Here is a 22522-nt window from a genome sequence, read left to right on the forward strand (position 1 = left end):
CATAAAGCACTAATTCCCTTCTATTTCTTCCTCAGTTGTCTGGCAGCCGACAGGATCTTATTCCATCCTACAGTCTAGGCAGAAACAAGGTACGTGGTCATAACCATTTTCTGTCAGTCTTAGACCTACTTCCCGTTCACTTGCTCCTCTTGAATATCACACACTAGTTTTGCCTGCTAAAATTTCTCCCTCTCTTCTGTGAAAGGAGAATGTGAAATTTATTGAAAGGTGTTTAGAGGTGATATCTTTTTTTTATTTATTTTTATTATTTATTTATTTATTTATTTATTTATTTTTTTAATAATTATTTTTTATTGAAGGGTAGTTGACGCACAATATTACATTACATTAGTTTCAAGTGTACAACACAGTGGTAAAACATTTATATACATAATTCTAGGTTCCAGCTATCACCCTACCAAGCTGTTACAATATCTTGACTATATTCCTTATGCTATACATTACATCCCGGTTACTTATTTATTTTACCATTGGAAGTCTGTCCTTTTTTTTTTTTTTTTTTTTGTGAGGGCATCTCTCATATTTATTGATCAAATGGTTGTTAATGACAATAAAATTCTGTATAGGGGAGTCAATGCTCAATGCACAATCATTAATCCACCCCAAGCCTAATTTTCGTCAGTCTCCAATCTTCTGAGGCATAACAAACAAGTTCTTACATGTAGAACAAATTCTTACATAATGAATAAGTTACATAGTGAACAGTACAAGGGCAGTCATCACAGAAACTTTCGGTTTTGCTCATGCATTATGAACTATAAACAGTCAGTTCAAATATGAATACTCATTTGGTTTTTATACTTGATTTATATGTGGATACCACATTTCTCTCTTTATTATTATTTTTAATAAAATGCTGAAGTGGTAGGTAGATACAAGATAAAGGTAGAAAACATAGTTTAGTGTTGTAGGAGAGCAAATGTAGATGATCAGGTGTGTGCCTGTATAGAGGTGATATCTTTTCCATCTGCCAGATTAAACAAGGTTTATTAGACCTTCTTATTACTCTCCTTTTTAGACATTAAAAATTTTGTTGCTTAAGTTCATATTTCTCTTAAAAATAATCTCCCTGTCTGTGTCAGAAAAGGAACTTCACATCAGATTTTAATAGTAAAATATTGATATAATGATTGAAAATATATGATGAATAGGAAGATTATATCTAAAATTTAGTAGTATTTGCTAGAAGAAAGAAAAATAAGCAAACAGAAATGTCAGCTGGAATTTATTCACTTGTCAATTTAGCTTTGTCCAATTTAATTGAGTTTTAATCATAGGTAATTCATTGCCGTTTATTTAAAGGGATCACACTTGAAATTATTGTACCTAGATGTCACATATCACAGTTTTGTGCCCAACATTCTTCGACGGACTTGGTTAGATGCCAGTACTGTCAGCTGTTGGCAACATGCCCCATATTGGTGTTTTAACCCTTGAGGAGCTTAAAAGTGAGCTGTGTCATACAAAATGGTCCGATATCAGGGAGTTGTTTCAAAGTAATCCCTGGGGGCAGGAATAGGGGTGGAGATAAAAGAAGACTGGCTATTTATTGATAATTATTAAAGCTGAATGGGACTCATTATTGTATGCTTTCTATTGTTAATTATTCTCTATTCTGTTTCCGCATCTGTTTGAAATTTTCCTTATGAAAACCTAAGAAAAACAGAGAAGCTAGTGAACAATTAGACTCATTTTTAAGGTCTAGTTTACTAGTAGCTTGCCTGAAATAATAGGCTTTATATCCTGTCTCTCTCTATGTGCTATTTTTTCAGGCAAACTAGATTACATCTTAAAAATGAGCCGTGTGTGTGTGTAGACACCTGCATTTCTTTCTAGCTCATTCAGTGATCCCCTACCATGTCTCTAAAAGTGTGCTAAGGTTTAGTACTTCTTTATACCAGTCCAGAGGTAGGTTTGATTAGCTCATAGGTTGAAATTACCTGAACAAAGCAGAGTTTTTGGAAAATTGCTGTGTCCTTATTTTTAAATGTAAATAAACAAAATATTTTAAGGAAAATATATTTATAGGAGGAAGTATGACTTCCTATGCTTTTTGGGAAATACATGTAACCCAAATCCTCAGTTATGAGTTCCTTGAAAGAAGTAGCCAGAATTTCTTCAGCTTTTCTATCTCCTCCCAGTTCCTTATATTTAAATGGAGAAAATAATCAAAACTAATAGTATCTACTTGAGAGAAACTGTGCTTCATGTACACCAAACAGCTAGAGCGGGAACATGGTTGCTGTAAGGGAAGCATGACCAGGTAGAGGAGGGAGAGCACAGAGGAGGGCGTGGACTCCTGAACAGGCTTATTCAGGGATCGAGAGGCTGCCGAGGGAGAGAATCCCCCAGAAACTTAATGTGAAAGGGTGGTAAGGAAGGCCTTGGAGCAGCAGTGTGAACAGAGCAGGGAGGGCTGAAGAAGATGTGCTCCTGAGCACACGCGGTGTGGGTGAGGTCAAGGGTGTACTGTGGGGTGGACCCCAGAGAAGCAGGCCTTAGTTAGAGCGTCCAGCGTTATGTACCAAGTAGTTATAGGGAATTGGGTAGCCTCTGAAGAGTTCAAGTTAGGTCTAGGTTTAGGTGTAGGTTGAGGATATGGTTACGGTTAGAATTAGGTTTAGGGCTTACTGTGAGGGTTAGGGCTAGGTTTTGGTTTAGGGTTATGGTTAGGTGTGGGTGAAGGTGAGGGTGGGGGGGGTTAGGGGTAGGGGTAGGATGATGTTATAGTTAGGGTTAGAGTTAGGATTATTATTATTCTAATGGATATATTCCAAATGTATGCAGGTGTCTTATGCAAGAGTGTGAGAGAAATGTTTGTGGGGTGGAGAGCTCAGGTAGGGGAGAAGATTTGGCAGTGGGGAGGGAGAGGAAGATAGATTCAAAATATATGAAGGAAATAGAATCTCTAGAGCTCTGTGGACATGAAGAGTGAGGCGGAGCAAGGGAGGAGATCAGGGTGACATCTAGGTTTCTGGACAGCAATTCAGACAGATGAATTGTGGTAGGGGCATGTTTGAGGAAGAAATGATTAGCTCAGTGTTTGCCATGTGAAGTGTCTGCCGGTACTGGGGTCTGGGAGCCTGGGCTGGAGGCAGGTTCGGGAGCTCAGGGCATGGTTGCAGCAGTGTGAAGGATTAGATCCCAAAGGCACAGCCACCAGAGCCTGATACTAATTCTCACCGGCAAGTGCAGGGAGAGAGACACTGGCCGAAGGACTGAGCAGCAGCGTGCAGAGGGGCAAACACACCGCAGGGAGAGTGGCTTGGAAACTGGGGAGGAAGGTATTTCAAGGACTCCTTCCAGGTTCTTCAGAGACCATAAGATGAGGACTGAGAAGACTGGTTTTGGATGTAACAGTAAGAGTTTATTGGAGACCTTCCCAGGGCAATTTCTGTGGCGGGGTGGGGAGAAGTTAGCAGAAGTTGTCATACTAAATGAGTAAATAAAACATTACCCATTTGTTACTCTACCAGGACCTTCCTGTTTTTAGTCACTTGATTTCTTGGGGTCTTTGGGTAACTTCTAAAGATGAGGAACGTCTGATCTCCACCCTCCCAGATTTTACCGAGGTCATGGTGCCTTCGCAGCAACAGAAAATGGCTCCCCACTCACCTCGTGTGTTTTGAGTTGTTTCATGCACCTCAGAAAAGCCCAATACCCCTTCCTCCCAATGCAGCAGTTTGCCATCTTCCTCACGATCCGGCCTCTCCCCTGCCTCCCCACCAACAGGGGCCCCACCGTCTGACAAACGGTGGACATACTGTCAGAGAAAGCAGAAGGCGCCAGCTGGCCAGTATCACTCAGCCCTAGGGCAGCTGTTCCCTCTTCCTCCGAACTCTTGGGTCCCGCGGGCCCCCAGGGGCGACGGGCAGAGCTGGGCTCCCGGCGGCGGCTCGGCGGCGTCACTGTGGGCATCATTTGACTTCTCCTTTGGGTCCAGATCTGTGGGTGAAATAAATGTCCACATATGAAAATTAGATACTGTTTGCTTTTCACCAGGGGGAAGGTAGAGGAAAACTGCTCTAAGACAGGTCTTCGTGGATAGATCTGTTTAATGAAAAGGAAGTGCAGGTAGTAGAGGGTTATAACCATAATGTTAGAAAAAAAAGTGAGAAGAATACTGAACATAGAGCATTTGATTCCAGGCTCAGTTCCTCATTATCAGATGAGGGGCCCTTCAGTAGTTTTATTATCTAAAGTAGAGCATCTTAAAAGATTTTTAGGGAAAATAAATACTTTTAAAATGCTATTTTCTTACTAGTGAGAAAAGAAACATTTTCTCCACTAATAGCAGGAAGGAACAAAGGCCCTCCCTGTTCCTTTCAACGAAACAATGAAAAACATCTTCAAATATGGCATTGCCTTGAATTCAAAATGTGTTATTAATACTGCCCATAATAGATTTCCTCAGAGTTGGGTGGTGTTTAAACTAACTGACATCCAGGTTATCCAAATCCTATTAAATCCCTTTACACAGAAGTGGCACTTAGATGGGAAATGATGTATGAACAAGGGTGTCCACAGCAATGTTGTTTTTAACGGCTGAGGATTGTAAACAAATGGAATGTCCGTGGGTTTGGTTAAAACCTGGACACACACATTCACACAGTTAAATAAATTATACCATGCAACTGTCAAAATAATTAGTAACCCTTCCAGGTACTAATAGGAAAGATCAATAGGATATACTGAGTGATTAAAAATGAAGTACAGAACAGCATGCTACCATTTGTGTCATACAAGGAAGGGGGTCAAGAGAGAAGTGTATGTGACTCTTTATAGATTTGCTTGCATATGCATAAGAAACCCTATAAGGGTGTACAGGAAACTAATGCCATTGCGTATCTGCCTGGGGAGAGGGTGCAAGTGTCTGGGGAAATGAGCAGGTGGGGTAGGGATAGGAGATCTCTCACTGGATGCCTTTTTATTATTTGGCTTTTCGATCGTGTGAACAAATTACCCATTTAAAGATTAAATAAATTAAAATTAAAAATTGTCTTCTCTTTTAAGTAATTAGAAGTTCCGTTCTCTTGTTTGTAGTGGTTTGAGAAGGTCTCCAGTCACTTTATCTGTAACAATTTGCACACAAAATCTGAAAGGACAGGTTATCAAAGAAATTGTTTTGGAATATATCAGAGACTCATGTTGTTGTTTTTTTTTCTTTTCTTTTGGGGAATTCCTGCATTCTTCAGTTTTCAGAGATCCAGGGAGAGGTAATTGATCCATTAGGTCTTCCTAATGAGTGGGATACAAGTACTATCCTACTATCTACCTATCTCAAACTTCCATGCTTGCTTTTACCTTTTTTCATTGAGGATAAGAATGAATTTTTAAATGTAGGTTTTATAAGATGACTAAGTTTGACACTGTACTATATTTTTGCAAAAATAACTTAGATGGTCACTATATATGATTCCTTTTACATGTTCCTTCTTACCTGGGTCTATGGTTGTAAAAGTGTCTTGTCACGAGACAAGGCATCGAGTCATCTTACTGATTTAAAAGGCTCTGGAATGTGAGGAGTTGGAATTAATTCATATAAAGCAAATGATACAAATACGTATTTGCAAAGATGTAAGATGTCCTTCTCTCAAGCATGGGGCAGAGGGAGGGTAAAGCGGCAGAAGTGTTTGCACATTCCTCCAACATCGCAGAGCTTTGCTGAGCAGGACCATCTTGGTTTCTTTGCATCAAAGTACTTAAAGTACAAGGGGATTGAGTCAGTACAATAATTTTAATCTGGACTTAATGATGCTTAAAATGATAGAAAATGTCTTTTGAAGTAATTGAAAATTATAGTTACATTAGTTACATCTACCTTGCAGACTTGTTTGGGCCTATTTCTGGGTTCTCTGTCCCATTAATTTTTGTGTCTATCCCTCTGACCTTGATTGTGAAATCAGAATGACAGACTACAGAATTTGATGTGCTGGGTCAGTCACAATAATGTCGACAAGCAGGAGTGGCTGCGGAGCACGTTCAAGTCTCCTTTTCCTTCCTGATTTTCAGTTAATACCATGGCAAAGATTAGTCAGTTGGGAGCAAAGTGACCCTGAACAGTGTGGCAGGGGCGCAGGAAGGGCGAGTCTGACAGGATCAGGGCCCTGGGGAAGACGAGAGGAGGTGGGGAACTAAAAGCAACCTCCCGTTTGCCTCTAACACCTTAATGGGCCGGCCATGTTTACTGAGGCTCGCTACACGCTAAAACTGGGATTCTTTTACTGAGCTCCACCAAGACTGAATTGGTGAACCAATTAATCTTAAAAAGACAAATTGAACTTGATTGCTCCCAACTTTCAAACTCACCTTAGGCCCTATAAGAAGTCATTCTTGATAAGCTTTTCAATTAAAAATATAAAATATCCCTAGTCACAGTGATGTTGCTATTTACTGTTCCTGGATATTTCATCATTATTGTAAGATGATTCTTTTATAGATAAAATGGAAAATTAGCAAACTTCTTATGACCAGTTTACCAAGATGGACTCATGTTTGGGTGCAGAAATAATTTCAGCAAATGTTTATTTTTCCATCTAAAACTTGGCTGTGCATCGAGATCTTTTGCAGTGCAAAGAACACTGTCAACATAAACATGTTGGTATTTCTGAAGCCATTTTAGGTGGAACTATCATTTTTAATAAGTTAGTAAGACAGTGTGTTTGTCATCTTTGCATCAGTTTATGATGCAATTAAAAGTAGCCCAGAGCCTAAATGAATATTCATTTAACTGAATTGTGTGTTTTGGCTACATCCCCTTCCTAAAAACTGCAGTCCTTTAGTGGGCTCTGGTAAAGCTGATGCCAGCTATGAGTCACTTGTTCTTTCATTGCATTAGAAGCCACCTTTGGACCTGGAATGTCACTGGCACTTGTCTTTATTTACCTCTTTGTCACTTTCCCAATCACAAACAGACCTCCTTACGGATAACCGAGACAATCTGTGTCTGGCAGAAGGCTGCAGATGCATGCAGGGCTCACACCAAGCTCTCGCATCAGCTGAGCACCTCCCATGCCTGTCTCTGCTCAACTTTGCCTTAAAATTTGGTGTTAGCTCCAAATGATGGCTGTCTTAAATAGGGATTTCTTTGACTCCTGTTAGCACAGACGACCCCTAATAAGTATGTGAATCTAGTTTAGGGATCTAAAACCGAGCTGGAGTTTTCTCTCCTGTGCCTCTTCATCTTGGCTGGCTCTGAAGTTTAATGGATATGCAGGATGTTAGAAACAGATCACAGATTGATCTCCCCAGATTCCAAGTAGTGGGGTGTAGGTTCCTGTGGTAGAAGTAAAAAAATAGATGAAAATGTGTCACTCTCACTTTGAGAGCTGAGAACAAAAGGTCCAGTGTCCAGCCAAGTCCTTTTTATTCACTGTCCTGCACTCATCTTCCTCTGAAGTTTCTTAACTGGGCTCCTTCCCTCCTACCCTCCCCCAACATTTCACTAAAGAGAGAATAACTCTGGAACAGCCAAGCAGGTGAAATTTATTGGAATGACCCCAACTGTCCCTGGGGGGCAGTGTGTGCAGCTAGACCCTAGAACACAGGTTTCGTCTCTGGCAAGACAATGGCCACATCCTGCAGGGGACAAGAGTACTGTGGCCGATGCTGCGGCGTGTTTCCCCGGAGGTCTGCAGGTGTCGGAGAGGAAGGAGGAGTGTTGTGTCCTGTTTACCATCCGGATCTGCTGTTCCTTCTGACGCAGAGCCTGTTCTGTCCCTGAGCAACTTGAGACACTGTGTGCTCGTGTCTAGGTGCAGGACCTGGGGACAGTGAGCACTGAGACTCCTCCGGGTGGGGTGCCGGCTGAGGCGACACGTGGGGTGAGCTGTGTCTGCCCTGCCCACTGTCCAGCGGGGCCAGCGGTCTGGCTGAGGCGGTGTGAGGACCGTGCGCATCTTCAGATGTTCTCGCTTGAGATATTTGACTCCATGAGACAGTGAGTCATCGGCCCTGTTCTGATTTGGTAGTGACGTTGGATGGGAGAAGGACAGCTGGGAACAGCGGGAAGCCATCAGGGCCCCGCGGGTGCCTTGGGCAAGAGGCGACACCCACATTATTTGCCGCTGGACAATTATTCACCAAACAGCCGAGGTGCTGGCTCCAAGTCAGCTACTTGGTTTCCTAAGGAACAGAGAACCACTGTGTCAGCTGCCAGACAAGGCAGCGAATTCGTTCTCCAACTCAGTCGAGTGTCTTCCGAACCACCTTGCGTGAGCTTACATAGCGCTGTAAGCACATCCCGAGGCTCTCCTTCCTGAGACGCCCCAGAGAGCATTGGCCTTAGCGGGCCCCTGATTGTGACACCCCAGAGCTGCAGCTGCCCACACAGACAGATGCATCGGAGTGCAAAAACGTCAGCCAATGTTCCAGTATGTGGCTCAGTGGGTGATGTGCAGAGGCACAAATGCGTCTTCAGTGACGGACCCGGGCGTTCACGGTCCCCCTGACCACCTCGTGTCCCTTCTGTTTCCTTGCTTCGTGTTACTGAACGTCATACCAGTTTTTAAAATGGCGAATGCTGGGGGTTCCTAGGGAGAAGCGGCTTTCTCTGAGGTGAACAGGAGCCATATCGCTTAGGGCTTATTGGTTTTATGATCAGTACTTCGATGACTGCTGAAAGCAGATAGGTTTCCAACGCGTGTCTGAGCCTTGGAGGCCTGGCCACCTTGGTCCATTTAGGGCCCTGTAGAGCTCGCTTTGGAGGCCGTTCGAGTTAAGTGTTAGGGTCGCTCGTCTGTGGAATAGTAGCTCAAACTAATATAAAATGCCAGCGCTTAACTTGAGGGAAAAGGAAGTCAGAGGGCTCATCAGGGGGTCAGATGGGAACGTGAAGCCTTCACAAGGTGTCCTCTCATCTCCATTGCTGACTTCGTGCTGGTGGTGGTCGGCGGGGGTTTTCTCCTTTACTAGACGGGACGGACTGATTTTAAAGTGCTCTGACTGCGTCACAGTTTTTCTGGCTCAGCACAGGCATTAGAATGGTGGGTCGTCCCATCACCTGCCTGGCACCAGTGTGTGCTGTGCAGTGAAGTCTCCTCAGTGGGAATTTACAAGATACATTGAGAGGAAAACAAATGTGGCTAATTCAGAGACTTCCATCATTGAGAACTTGGGATTATTTGATTTGGGCTTAGTGGGAATTTATGTTTAATGTCTATTAAAAGTAAGAGGCTTGGCAATATACTGTTCTAGAATTTTTACTTTCAAGAACAATGTGGGAATGGGTGGAAAGGTAAACTCCTGGAGAGGAGAGGAGAGACACCCGATGACATTAGACTTGTTCCTGGTTTCAGTCGAGCATCTGCAGGGAAAAAGGGTATCTTGAGGCAGAAGAACAGTAAAAGGAGGATTTCAGAAGAAGTGTTGTTACAGATGCATATTTTGTGGGAAGCACCACTCTGTGCTAGAAGGACTGTTAGGATGGAACCGAGGGGACTGTAAATTGTAACTGTAGGGGATAGCCAGATGTAAGGTGTTATTGTTATTAGGGATATTAATGCTATAAAGAAGATGAAACGTCTGAGAGGAAAAATAATTTAAGTAAATTGATCATGTCCTATAAAGGGAATAAAGCTTTAGTAATGTATAACAATTTTTTTCTTAAGTATCTTCAGATTCTTTTTTGTTAATCGACTGATCTGAATCAAAATTACCAATTTTGTCCTTAACAGGGCCGGTGGGAAAGTCAGCAGGATGTATCGCAAACCGCAGTTGCCAGTGGGATACCTCCAGTTGCCCCTTCTTTCTCTGACTGTCCCCCAAATAACCATTCTCCTGATCCAGGTAAATTATATTTTCATTTATCAATCATTGTCATGAAATTTGAGCATCTTTCAGAAATAGTTTAAGTCAAGATTTCGTCAGGTAACCACTATCCAACCAGTTAATACCCGTCTAATTTTTTGTGTTCTTGACTTAACATGTTGAATTATATTGATTTTCAAATGTTGGATTTCACTTGCATTGCTGTGATAAATACTGCTTGATCATGATGTGGAGTTCTTTATGTTTGTTTGATTTCATTTGTTAATATTTTGTTAAGGATTTTTATGGATACCTACTTTATTTTTCTCATAATAATGTCTTTGTTAAGTTTTGGTATCATGATTATATTGGTTTTGTAAAATGACTTGGAGAATATTTCCTCATCCTTTTATCTGAAACAGTTTATATAAGCTTAATATTACTTCTACCTTAAATGTTTTTGACAGGATTCACCAGTGACACCACTATCTGGGCCTGGAATTTTTTCTGTGGAAAGATTTTAAATTCTGACTTCAATTTCTTTAATATAGGGTTAATTAACTTTTTGTATTTTCTTGAGTCAGTTTTCAAAAGTTATGTGTTTCAGGAATTCCCTATTTCATCTAAATTAAGTTTATTTCCATAAATGTTACAGTGTGTCTTTATTGCCCTTTTGATGTTTATAGGATCTGTTGTGATATTCCTTTTCATTCTGATAGAGATAATTTTTATTATCTTTCTGTTTTTCTCAAATATTTTTGAGATGTGTTTATCAGTTTTCTTGGTCTTTTCACAGAACCAACATTTGGTTTTATTTTATTGTTTGTTTTCTGTTTTCTTGATTTCTATTTCTTTCTGCACTTCACAGATTTTGGCATGTTATACTTTCATTATCATCCTATTCAAAATATTTTCTAATTTCTCTCTGATTTATTCTTTGACCTTTGGGTTACTGGTAGCATGTTAATTCCTCTTCATTGGGTGAGGGTGTCTTGTTGATTTCTTATTTATTTTCAGACTTTTTAGTATTTCAGTCTTTTGAAATGTTTGAGACTATGTTTTTGGTGAATATCTTACATGTGCTTGGAAAAAGGGTCCGTTCTGTTCTGGGGCAAAATGTTCTGTATCTGTCTTCTGTATTCTACTAATTTATTTTTTCCTCTTCTATCAATCACTGAGAGAGGGTTTTGAATCTCCAAATGCAATGGTGAAAATTATCCATTTTTCTCTTTAATTATAGCAGTTTTGCATCATTCACTTAGAAATTCTGTTATTAGGTATATACATATTTAGGATTGTCATTTTTCCTGATGAAGTGATATTTCTATCATTATGAAATGTCCCTTTATATTTCTAGTGATATTCTTTCTTTGAAATCTGTCTACTTGATATTAATACAGCCATGTCAGTTTTCTTTGCTTATTGTTGTCATGGTGTATCTTTTTCTCAGTTTTTCAAATTTTAGCCTATATTTGTCTTTAAATTCAAGGGATTATCTTGTAGATATCATAGAGTTAGGTCTAGCCTTTTTTTTTATGTAGTCTGACAATTTCTCCCTTTTAATCAGCATGCTTAGTTCTTCGACACCTCATATTATTACTGTCATGTCTGCAATGTTGTTCTTGGTTTCTGTTTGGCCTTTCTGGTTGTTTTTTCTTTTTCATTATTCTTTTTTGCCTTCTTTTGGGTTAGTTGAAAAATATTTTTCAGTATTTAGTTTTACTTTCTCTTTTGACTTTTTGGTGTTCCTGAATTTGGTTGTTTATGTATTTAAGCCTATGCTCAAGGATTCTAGTATGCATCCTTAACTTATCACAGTCCACTGAATTTTTGTTGTTAACAGTTGGATTATGACATAATTAGGTATATTTTCCTTGCTTGGGTTTCAGTGATGTTCTTGGATCTGTAAGTAATTTTCCAAAAAATTTTGGAAATGCTCAGCTATTATTTCATTAAATTCTTTTCCCCTGGCCTTCTCTCTCTTTCTACTCCTAGGAATCTAATTATACACATGTTAGATTGCCTAATATTGCCCTGCAAGTCACAGAAGCTCAGTTCTTTAATTGTAATTTTTCATCTTTTTATCTTATTCTCATTTCTTTGGGTTTGATAATTTCTCCTGCCATTTCCAATGATCTGTTAAGCACATCAGAGAATTATTTATTTCAGTTAGTAACTCTTTTAGTTCTAGAATTTCTACTTGTTCCTTTTTGTATAGTTTTAATTTTTCTGTTGATATTCCCTATCTGTACGTTTGTGAAAAGCCTATTGTGCTTTACATCCTTGGACCAATGTGTAAAAGCTGCTTTAAAGTCTTTATCTGTTAAATCCAGCATCTAGACCCATCTCATAGTCTGTTTCTGTTGACTGTTTTTTCCCTTGACTAGGGGTCCTAGTTAATGAGTTTTAACAAATGTACTTACCTGTGTAATTTACACCCCAGCCAAGATATAGAAGATTTGTATGACTCCAGTTATCCCCACAGTCAGCCCATAGTTCTGATTTCTATTATTTAAGATTGGCTTTGCCTCTTCTACAATTTCACATAAATGAAATCATAAAATATGTAGTCTTTTTGTGTTTGGTTTCCTTTGCTTCAGATCATCTGTGCTGTTGTTGCATGTATCAATGATTTATCCGTTTTTATTGTTGAGAAATACTTCACTTTCACAATTGACTTTATCACAATTTTTAATCAGTTCTCCTGTTGATAGAAGTCTGGTTTGTTTCCAGTTTTTAGCTGTTTATGAATAAAGCTTGTTCTTGTAGAAGTCTTTCTGTGAAAATTCCTCTCGTGTAAATGCCTAGGGTTGAAATTACTGGGTCAGAAAGTACCACCATGTTTTAAAATTCTATAAACTAAAAAAATTATAATCATTACTTCTTTAATACACATGTTTACCACTTTGCTTTGCTCTTCATTGCTTATTGCACCCCACTCCATTTTTGAGTTAAGTTCCTTTATTGTGAATTATATCCAGCATTAGTGTGTTTATCAACTGTCCTTTAGTGGCATACTGTTTATTTCTTTTATATGTTTTCATTTTGTTCCCACTTCAAAAAATCTTTTTACCATGGAAAATATCAAACATACAAAAACAGAAAGTAACCTGATGTGCCTTTAATACCCCGTTCTGATTTGAAAGTGATCGATTCATCACCAGACTTTTTATCTGTATGCCCACTACTTCTCCACACCCCCTCATGATTATTTTGAAGCAAATACCAGATATTATCTCATCGGCAAATATTTGTACATGCATCTGTAAAGCTACACCCATAATATTTCACTCTTAAGAAAAATAAATAAGTCCTGAATATCACCAAACTTCTATTCAGTGTTTCAGTTTCCCCAGTTGGATCAAAAATATCTTTTGTTTTGAATAAAGTTCTAAGTAAGGTTCATGCATTGTGATTAGTTGATATACCTTAAGTTTGTTTAATCTTATATGTACCTCTCTTTTTTCCCTATTGTACTGTATTTGTTGAAGACCAGGTCTTTGTATAGTAAACTCTGTACATTCTTATAGTTGCTGGCGACATCCCCATTAGGTTGTTTAAATGTGATTCTCTGTCTCCTGTATTTCCTGTAAATGGGTAGTTATATATTCTGCAATTGATCAGGACAGTTTGAAGGAGGGGTGGGAAGTGGGATAAACGAATGGGTAGTTTTGTGTACTTCCCTCAGGAGACACACTGCATCTGATTGCCTCTCTTTGTGATATATTCAGCCTTTGGTATGTTATTGTCTGGATCTTTATATAATTAGGGTTCACCGTCACTCTAGGATGTTTAACTGCAGGTAGAACCCCAGCTTATCCCTGTTTTTTTCTTAGCATTTAGATGATTATATTCTTTGGGCTCTTTATTCATCTTAAACTAACTGTATTTTCTGTTTGTCTCCTCTTTTTTGTCCGTCTTCCTTATTATTGCTTTCTTATAAATCATTTGACTTTTTTGAACTCAGTTTTAGCATATCTCCTGCAATATAGCTATCTCTTTATTTTATGTTTTTAGTGATTGCTCTGGTGATTACAAAATATCCTTACCTTTTTTCATAGTCTACTTAGAGTTAATATTACGGTGTTATGTAAGATGTAGAAGCCTTACACATGTTTGGGGCCAGGTCCCAACTGTATTGCTGATGAACTTGGAATCATTTCAGGGGTCAGCATAGAGTGAGAGGTGGGAGGGCTACATGCTGCTGTTCAGGGAGTCTCACACAAATTCCTCAACTTGACTTGCTTGTTCTTTTTAAAATGTTATGGATTTTAAAAAGATAGATAACATTTTTAATGGATCCAGTGTTTTACCAGTTATGACTTGGATTAGATTTTCCTTAAAATTTAGTTTTATTCACTAAGGGGAAGGAGGGCTTCTTCTATCATGGGCACTGTCTGCATGTCTGACCCCAGCCTTTGGAAATGAAGAGCAGGCAAGAACATGATTGGTTCAGGGCATCTTGTAAAAATAACTCAAAACAACTGTACTTTTTCCAAAACGTAAGTTTCATATCTTTATTCAGTAATAGCTATGAAAAGTTAGATTTTAAGAACACATAGTTCCTGACATTGAAGAGTTTAAAGTCTGAATGGAGAGCATACATATGTGTCATCTGCTATGTAATTTAAAAATGAAAAACCTTATTTTATTCTCAGGCAGAAGTTAGTCCTTAGTGACAAGGACTGGGGTTGGATACTAATAGGATATTACTAGGAACATGGATGTTAGAGTGTTTTAGAAGCACACTATTGCTGCTATTTAAATGGAAAAGGAAACATCATCATGTTTGAGGGTAACTGTAGTAATACTCCATTTTCCTAATATTCATTTTTTAAGGATTTTTTTGATTTACATTGTTAGATTTGCTAACAAATGATATTTGGCAAATCTACAGGAATGAAAATGTCTATGCAATTGTTTTTGTTTTATCTCTTTTCCTTTTAATATTGACAGGACTTAGTAGCCTAGCAGCCTCCTACTTGAATCCAGTAAAATCCTTTGTGCCACAGATGCCAAAGCTCCTGAAGTCTCTCTTCCCCATCCGCGATGAGAGGAGAGGCCGACAGCCGTCCCCGTCTCCCGTAGCACATCAGGTAAAAGCATCAGGAAGCAGCCAGGCAGGGCTTCTAGTAGACGGCTGGCAGATGGCGCCCTGTGTTGCGCTGAGGCTGAGGGTCAGGCGGACAGCGATGGGGGGCCACGAGAACCGGGCTGTTAGACCTGGTAAAGGCTGGTGGTCATTTTTCTCTAGAGATAACAGAGCTGTTTCAACTTACTGACAGTCTAAATCCTTTTTGCTTATAAAAAGTGCCGAGTATACTTCTAATGGGCTTTATGGTGATAGGACTTAGAGTAACAATAGTAACATTTATGAACCCCACTTGGTGTTTGTGTATTGCCAAACAGAAAATGTAATTCCATTTTTAATTCTTGATTTCATTTCTCATTTAAAACAATTTTATATCATCACTGTCCTTTCCTCTCACCCTCTTTTCCTCTCCTGTGGTTTACTTGCTCTTTCATTCAAAATATTAAAAATGATCCCTTGTCTTATTTCCCCAGTTTCTTAACACTCTCTGTCCAGCCTTAGAACAACTTTTTGGGAAAATGTTAAAGGGTTTTCTAGATAATCAGGAAACTGCTCTTAGGTGATGGTTAATGAGAAGCCCGCTGGAAATGTAATTTCTAGCCTTACATAGGTGTGAAATCAACAGAAAATGATAACTGAATGTTTATTTATACAATTCAAAAACACATACAGTGCAAGTTGTTGAAACAGGTCTTTAGATATCAGCTCCTCCACATCCATATTGCAAAAATGCAGGTGACTCCTTGTCTGAGACCTTAACTGCTTTAAAGGGTTTTCTAAGTCTATGAATGCCTATTCAAGGAGGGCTGCTGCATGGATGCGAAACGCTTCCACTTTAGCATTATGTAATCGACACATACGCAGACATGTATACACACTGCATGGGAAAAATTAAACATCAGGATATTGGGAATGTTTAAAATAAATTTAACCAGGCTTATAATGGGTGCCTGACTGTTATCAAAATGAATCTTAAGACTGTGAGAACTAGACGAAAAAAGGAAATCTATTACTTGGTTGAGACTGGGGTAGCAAAAATGATTTTTCCAAGGTTTTGTTATTGCATACGTTATTCTGTTCTAAATTTCTACACTGTTGTTTTACAAAAGTATGATTCATGGACCATGCGTATCAGAATTTTGTGGTGGTTTAAAAAAAAAAAATACACCCTGACCTCCTAATTCATATAATCTGAATTTTATAAGCACCCCAGGGGATTCTTATTCACATTAAAGTTTGATAGCCATCATTTTTCAATTGCTTGTTGGTGAAGACAGAGTTATTTAAGTTGAGGAAATTGGAATGGCATTAGAAGTCATTGAATCAGACTACTATCGTTTATAATTATTTTTTAAAAGCTACTCTTGAGTTTTTGATATAGCACGTCAAAACACCTGCTACAATAAGAAGTTAGTTTACTGTTTTGCCAATAATTGATTGGTTCGTCTGGACATAAGAGGAACGACAATGTATTAGAAAGAAATCTAGTTACTGGTAGATAGCTGCAATTTATAATGTCCAGTTAAAGAGAGGTGATCTTGAAATATTTCAATGGTGTCTTAAACAATGTTTAGTCATTCAATTTACCTTTTTTTAAAGCATATAGGAGCAAAGTGGCCCCAAAATTTCATATTTTATAAGTCAATGAAATATAAATACAAAACCAGCTTTAACCAAGATGCTCAGTAGTGGAACTAAGTAGTCCGGTTGGTCTGTGAAGCCCCCACCCCACTGAAGGGCCTCTCGCAGGCTCGCCGGGCAGCTCTGTCTGCGTTCTCCTCTGACTTGATGTCATGCTCCAGGCACTTTCATCTCTAGGCTTCAGTGCTGCCACACTCGCCTGGCTTCCCTTGTGCTGACTGCTGTCTTTTTCAGCTGCCTTTGCTTGGACCATTTATTCCATCCTGCCGTTAATATTCAGGTGTCCCAGAGCTACATGCTGGGCCTTCTTGCCATGGGGAATCACACTCGGTTCCACGACTGTTTGTGCATTGACAGCATTCACATTTCTGTCTCCAGCCCCGATTTAGCCTTTCTGTTGCTTTCAGCTCACAAGTCTTTGCTCCCAGCACACAAAATATTTACAAAATACATGCCCTTCTCAGTATATAGCACAGATGCCCACCAGTCACTTACAACTCAACAAATAGTCCATCAGTAAATATTTGTAGGAGCCACTTCTGATCCAGTGACTTCTAACCATCTCCGTCTCTCATCACGCACCCGGATATGCCACGTCTCTCACAGTGGCTACTGCAGCAGGCTGCCAGTGAGTCAGAGGCTGCCTCACAAGGTCCATCATTTACAAAGTAGCCAGTGTGATTCTTCCAGAGCCTTCCATTGGTTCATGGCTTGAAGCCTCCCACTGCTTCCCACTGGAACTGAATGAAATCTAAGTTCCTAACCATGGCTTACAGTGTCCTATGTGATCTTTAGCCTTTATTCCCCATATTTTCCTCTTTGTTCACCATCCTAAGCCATACTGGCCTTTTTTTTTTTTTTTTTTTTTTTAGTTTAGTCTCATGAACCTATGAAGCTTATTTTGATGTCAGAGAGTCTGGCACTTGCTTTTCCTTCCACTTCTGAGCCCTACCCAGAGCCTCTGCCCAGCTACTAGGTCACTGGTAAAGTCGTGGTCTGCCATTTGAGCAGCCAGAAAGGCCGATCTAAGGAAGTGCGTCTGGGTTTAAACTAAACTAAAACAACAAAGTCCACAGTGCACATTTTAAATATTACCATAATTAGGTTTCTCTTTGGGGGTTATCATTTGTGATGTTTATATGTAGTTTCTTGTTTGTCTCCCCTCTAGAATGCAATCTTGGTGGCCAGGAGAAAAGTTGACACAAAAGGTATACTATCTGACTAGTGACATATATAAAGATTCTAATACTGGATGGTTTGTATGTGCGGTGTCATCCAGTGTAAAGGACTGCATGCCCAGTTTAGAGGTGAGGGAATCACGCCTGAGTGGCTATTTGAGATACAAGACTTGTCTGTGAACTTTCTTTCCTAGATTGATGTAAATTCTGCTGAAGAGTTTTCCTAAAGGAGGGAAGAACTTGAGCATATCATTTTGGATTTACGTGACCAAAGATGCTGTGTTCATCTCATTTTTACCATCTCTGCTAAAGCTCTAAGAAAAGAAAATTATAATTTTAAATGACAATATCAATATATAGTTTTCCCTTCCTAAGGTCACTCTAAATATACTTTAAGTTGTTACCACTTCGAGGTGTTTCAGCCTTGGAAATGGAACACTGTAGTGTCAATGGAATCTCAAAATCACAGCAAAACCAATACCATGTTGGCCAGATACCTTTAGTGTTCCCCAATTTTTTTTTCTAGTAATCTTCACTAAAATGGTGTCTCATTCACTTACAAATCAGATTTGATACCTAGAAGTTAAGATTCTTATTTTTTTGATAATCTATCCTACCTCACCTTGTGGAACCTCCCAAGTCCTCCAGGAAAAATGTCAGCTTATTTCCAACCAGCCTTTGTCTCAGAGTTTCCTCTGCTGTTACCCAGGATTAAAGGGAGGGGAAGAGAGGTTATCTCCAGATGTAACAGCTACAGATCAGCCAGCTGTGTGCCATAGAATAAGTGCTGCATCCTCCTTCAGTTGTCTGGCCAGGTCCTGTCACAGAAGTGACACTGTAATCCCTGCGCTCAGAAATAGTGTGTCTGTGCTCTTTCCTCAGAATAATATAACTCTGCCAGAGGAGCACATGATCGAACTTTTTTTTTTCTGTTTCATAGAACATTTTTTTTCCTTTTTTTTATTAAGGTACATTGATATACAATCTTATGAAGGTTTCACATGAGCAACATTGTGGTTACAACATTCATCCACATTACTAAGTCACCCCCACACCCCATTTCAGTCACTCTCCATGAGCATAGTAACATGCTGTAGTCACTACTTGTCTTCTCTGTGCTATACTGCCTTCCCTGTGCCCCGTCCCCACATTATGTGTGCTGATCATGATGCCCCTTAATCCCCTTCTCCCTCCCTCCCCACCCACCCTCCCCCACCCCTCCCCTTTGGTAACCACTGGTCTCTTCTTGGAGTCTTGTGAGTCTGCTGCTGTTTTGTTCCTTCAGTTTTGTTTTGTTGTTACACTCCACAGATGAGTGAAATCATTTGGTACTTGTCTCTCTCCCCCTGGCTTATTTCACTGAGCATAATGCCCTCTAGCTCCATCCATGTTGTTGCAAATGGTAGGGTTTGTTTTCTTCTTATGGCTGAATGATACTCCATTGTGTGTATGTACCACATTTTCTCTATCCATCTACTAATGGACACTTAGGTTGCTTCCATGTTTTGGCTACTGTAAATAGTGCTGCAGTGAACATAGGGGTGCTTATGTCTTTCTGAATCTAAGATCTTGTTTTCTTTGTATAAACTCCTAGAAGTGGAATTCCTGGGTCAAATGGTATTTCTATTTTTAGATTTTTGAGGAATCTCCATATTGTTTTCCACGATGGTTGAACTAATTTACACTCCCACCAGCAGTATAGGAGGGTTCCCCTTTCTCTGCATCTTCGCCAGCATTTGTTGCTCTTTGATCGCACTTTTTCTTAAGGCAAGTATTAGCTCTTTGTGTTTCTGGTCAGTTAATATTCCCATTATTGATACTCTTGTTAATGCAGTTTTTCTCTTTTATTATTATGTTGTTACTTGATGTATAAAAATACTTAAATGAGGATCTTTAGACCCATTTCTAAAATTTTCATCTTGATTTTGTTCTGACATTCCTACGATATCAAGATTTTTAAAAACTAGTTATTTGAAAAAGCATTCATTCTAGTTATCATTTGCAAACTTTAAGGGCATAGTTTATCTGTGTTTGAGTCATAAACAAAATACTGACCATTACAGGACCAAGAGAGAGCCCCGTCACATTGACTAGACATCACTCCTCAAGTCGCAGAGTGACAGATGAATGCATTTCAGCTGTGCATGGTCAGTAACTACCATCTTCAATCCACATTTCTCCCTCTGCCCAAGAGATTGTGGGAGACTGTTAGATGCATTGTGGAAACAAAGGGATACCATGTGTCCATGGCCTTCCTTTATATCCACCACCCTAGGAAGCCTAGAGTGAAACATGAGTTTGATGAACATTCCTAGACCGCCCAGTTCACTGCCCGGCTGCACCATGGCCCTGTGTGATGCAGCTAATGGAGTGGCTCACCTGTAGCTTAAAGAAATACACTAATACCTTGAACCTTCTTCCCATTTTGATTCTGTGTGTTTTTGCTACTGGGGCCTTGTTAGGGCACTATTTTCAATGGCCTATACAATGACTGTAATGCCTATTAAATAATCAAAATCAGACTAAAGAATGTGCAGGTTTTAGAATAACATCAGAGATAGAACCCAGAAAAATAGAAATAAGTACATATGCCTGAAAGGAATCTGGGTCAATTCTCCAGTAGAGGGAGGGATAAATATTGATACTAGTATTGCATAAGACTTCAAGATAATAGATATAACCTTGGTAAGATTTATAATGTGTAACAGCACAAAACCAAAATAGAAAGCCCCATATGGTTTGAGGATCAACAGAGACAGTCCATGGTACCCAAACAGACTGTGTGATAGCACACTCTTATTTCTACCTCACACCCACCTGCCCTTTCATCATTTTTAAAGCCATTTCTCTCTCCATTTCCTACCTAACTATGATGAAAGATATTAAAATAGTCCTTTTTATGGTTCTATCCTAGTTTAGTTTGGAGATTTAAACTCCTTCTCTGAAATAGTCATAATAATGAAGAAACTTACCCTAACCTACCTAATAAACACTACCCCCTGGGGTTCTGTGGCTTCATTCAGCTACACCTGGATTACTGCACCTGCTTCTGGGTATGTCACTAATAGAAACCCATTGACCAATTGGAATTATTTCAGAGGATAACATCAGAAGTGATTGATGAGGAAGGACGAAAGGAGTTATTTATAGCTTGACCAAACAATGACTAAGAGAGCTGACTGTATAAGCATCCAGAGGGTATCAGCACCAGAGCTGGGAAGAGTTGTGTTAGGAGGGCCCGCTAGAGAGGGCAGGAGGTGAGAGGCATAGAGTGGCAGGAGGGAAGTTAATGAGGATGGTAACAACCATGAATAAGTAAAATGATTTATAGATAGGAGGGTTCTCTCTTTTAAAAAAGTGGGATTTCTGTCACTTCTGTTTTTTAAAAATAAGAAGACTTTGAGAATATAAAAATAGTCCAGGTAAGAACTGAGGAATGGAATAGATCCTGTTTCCACCAGTCATTCCTCATATTTCAGTGTTAGATTAGGTGGAAGAGAGGCAGAAGTTGTACAGTGCAGGAATGATTATTATTTTTAAAAAGTACTTTTAATCAGTGTCCTTGACATTTTCAAACAAGAATGTTCAATTCTCTCCCTCACGCAAAGATACAAACATGAAACCATGGTGAAACCCTTAATGAAAAGATTGATGTTTATTAACTTGTTCTTTGGAATCAGCAGGTTCTCAGATCAAGATGCTATTTTTTTTTTGGCATTATATTTCTATTTTGAAAAGACTCGTGGATCTTTTCTTGCAAGATAGAAATTAACAGTTTATTCTGAGGGTTTAAAAATGAAGACTTGTATATTTTCATAAAAACTTATGTTTCTCATTTTTATGGAGATCTGCTTTTATTTGTAATCAATTTCTGTCTGAGTTCCAGAAATGCAAAGATACTTCTCTGAAAGAGGTGGCAGCTGACAAAATTGCTGTCTTTGACCTTCTGATGCCAGTTCAGTAACTAATCTGGAAAATAATGAACTGCAATTAATGAAATCTGTACTCATAGTCAAGTGTGTTTCTCAGACGACACATAAAATAATTGAAAGAACTTCCTGCTCTCTAATTAGTTAGATTGAATTAATTTGGCATAATAGCTTTTTTCATTTATCTGGAAGTTTCTGTTCAGATGAAGCTATTTATGTACTTCAAACTTCAGGACTCCAAATGGCGTCTTTGACTCAACCAGGGGGAAATTAAGGAGTTAATGCCCAGATTTAATTTCCACCCTCAAAGCACAGTCACATTTCCAGCCTGTCTTTGTTTTCTGTCTGCTCCCTTTCAGTGACCTGCACTTTGCTTAGGACTCCTTGTCAAGCACAAGGATATTTTTCTCCAATTTCAACACAGCTTCCAGTGCAGTGGGTGGACAGAGCCTTGAGGAGACAGAGCAGCACCCTGCAGGTCTCTGGTGCTAGCTGAAAAGATGGCTTGAATAGTTAGTTATTCCATCTTTCAAGTCAGCAATCCTTCCATTTATGAAAGAGGGAAAAACAGACCAGACACTAGTTCTTCCCTTGTGCTCAGGACGCTGCCTTAGGCTTCTCAGACGCGGGCTGCCTAGATACACAGTGAACCATGTAAAACTCTTGTCCTTGTGTCTTAAGGGTGGATCCTCTTAACTGACTAAAATAAGCATAAGGATTCATGTTCTGTTTTCTAGCCTTCCATTTTCCTTAATTGTTCAGGTTCCTTAAAAATTAATGTACAGAGCATTTTTTGTTGTGATTTAATACCACACATCATATATATATTTGGATATGGCACGCTGCATTCATTTCACTTGTTCTTGGGATAACAAAGGGACATTTGCAGAGGCCTTCTGGTGTACAGATTTTAA

The 22522-nt window shown here is 39.3% G+C and overlaps 1 protein-coding gene across 9 annotated transcripts in view; it reads left to right on the forward strand.

Moving 5' to 3' along the window:
- The window catches only part of KIF13B (kinesin family member 13B), a 193005-nt gene that overhangs the window by 131328 nt on the left and 39155 nt on the right, over nt 1–22522 (forward strand). For 6 of the 9 annotated variants that reach the window (XM_057505396.1, XM_057505412.1, XM_036888825.2 and 3 more), the window contains exons 35-38: nt 36–89; nt 5217–5237; nt 9696–9807; nt 14725–14864. In XM_057505396.1, the coding sequence (XP_057361379.1) occupies nt 36–89; nt 5217–5237; nt 9696–9807; nt 14725–14864 (327 nt within the window). The remainder of the gene's footprint in view (nt 1–35; nt 90–5216; nt 5238–9695; nt 9808–14724; nt 14865–22522) is intronic. The other 3 variants (XM_036888821.2, XM_057505498.1, XM_036888827.2) reach the window with 2 other exon arrangements.

Source organism: Manis pentadactyla, chromosome 1 (assembly GCF_030020395.1).
Source record: "Manis pentadactyla isolate mManPen7 chromosome 1, mManPen7.hap1, whole genome shotgun sequence".
In the NCBI taxonomy this organism is placed as follows: domain Eukaryota; kingdom Metazoa; phylum Chordata; class Mammalia; order Pholidota; family Manidae; genus Manis; species Manis pentadactyla.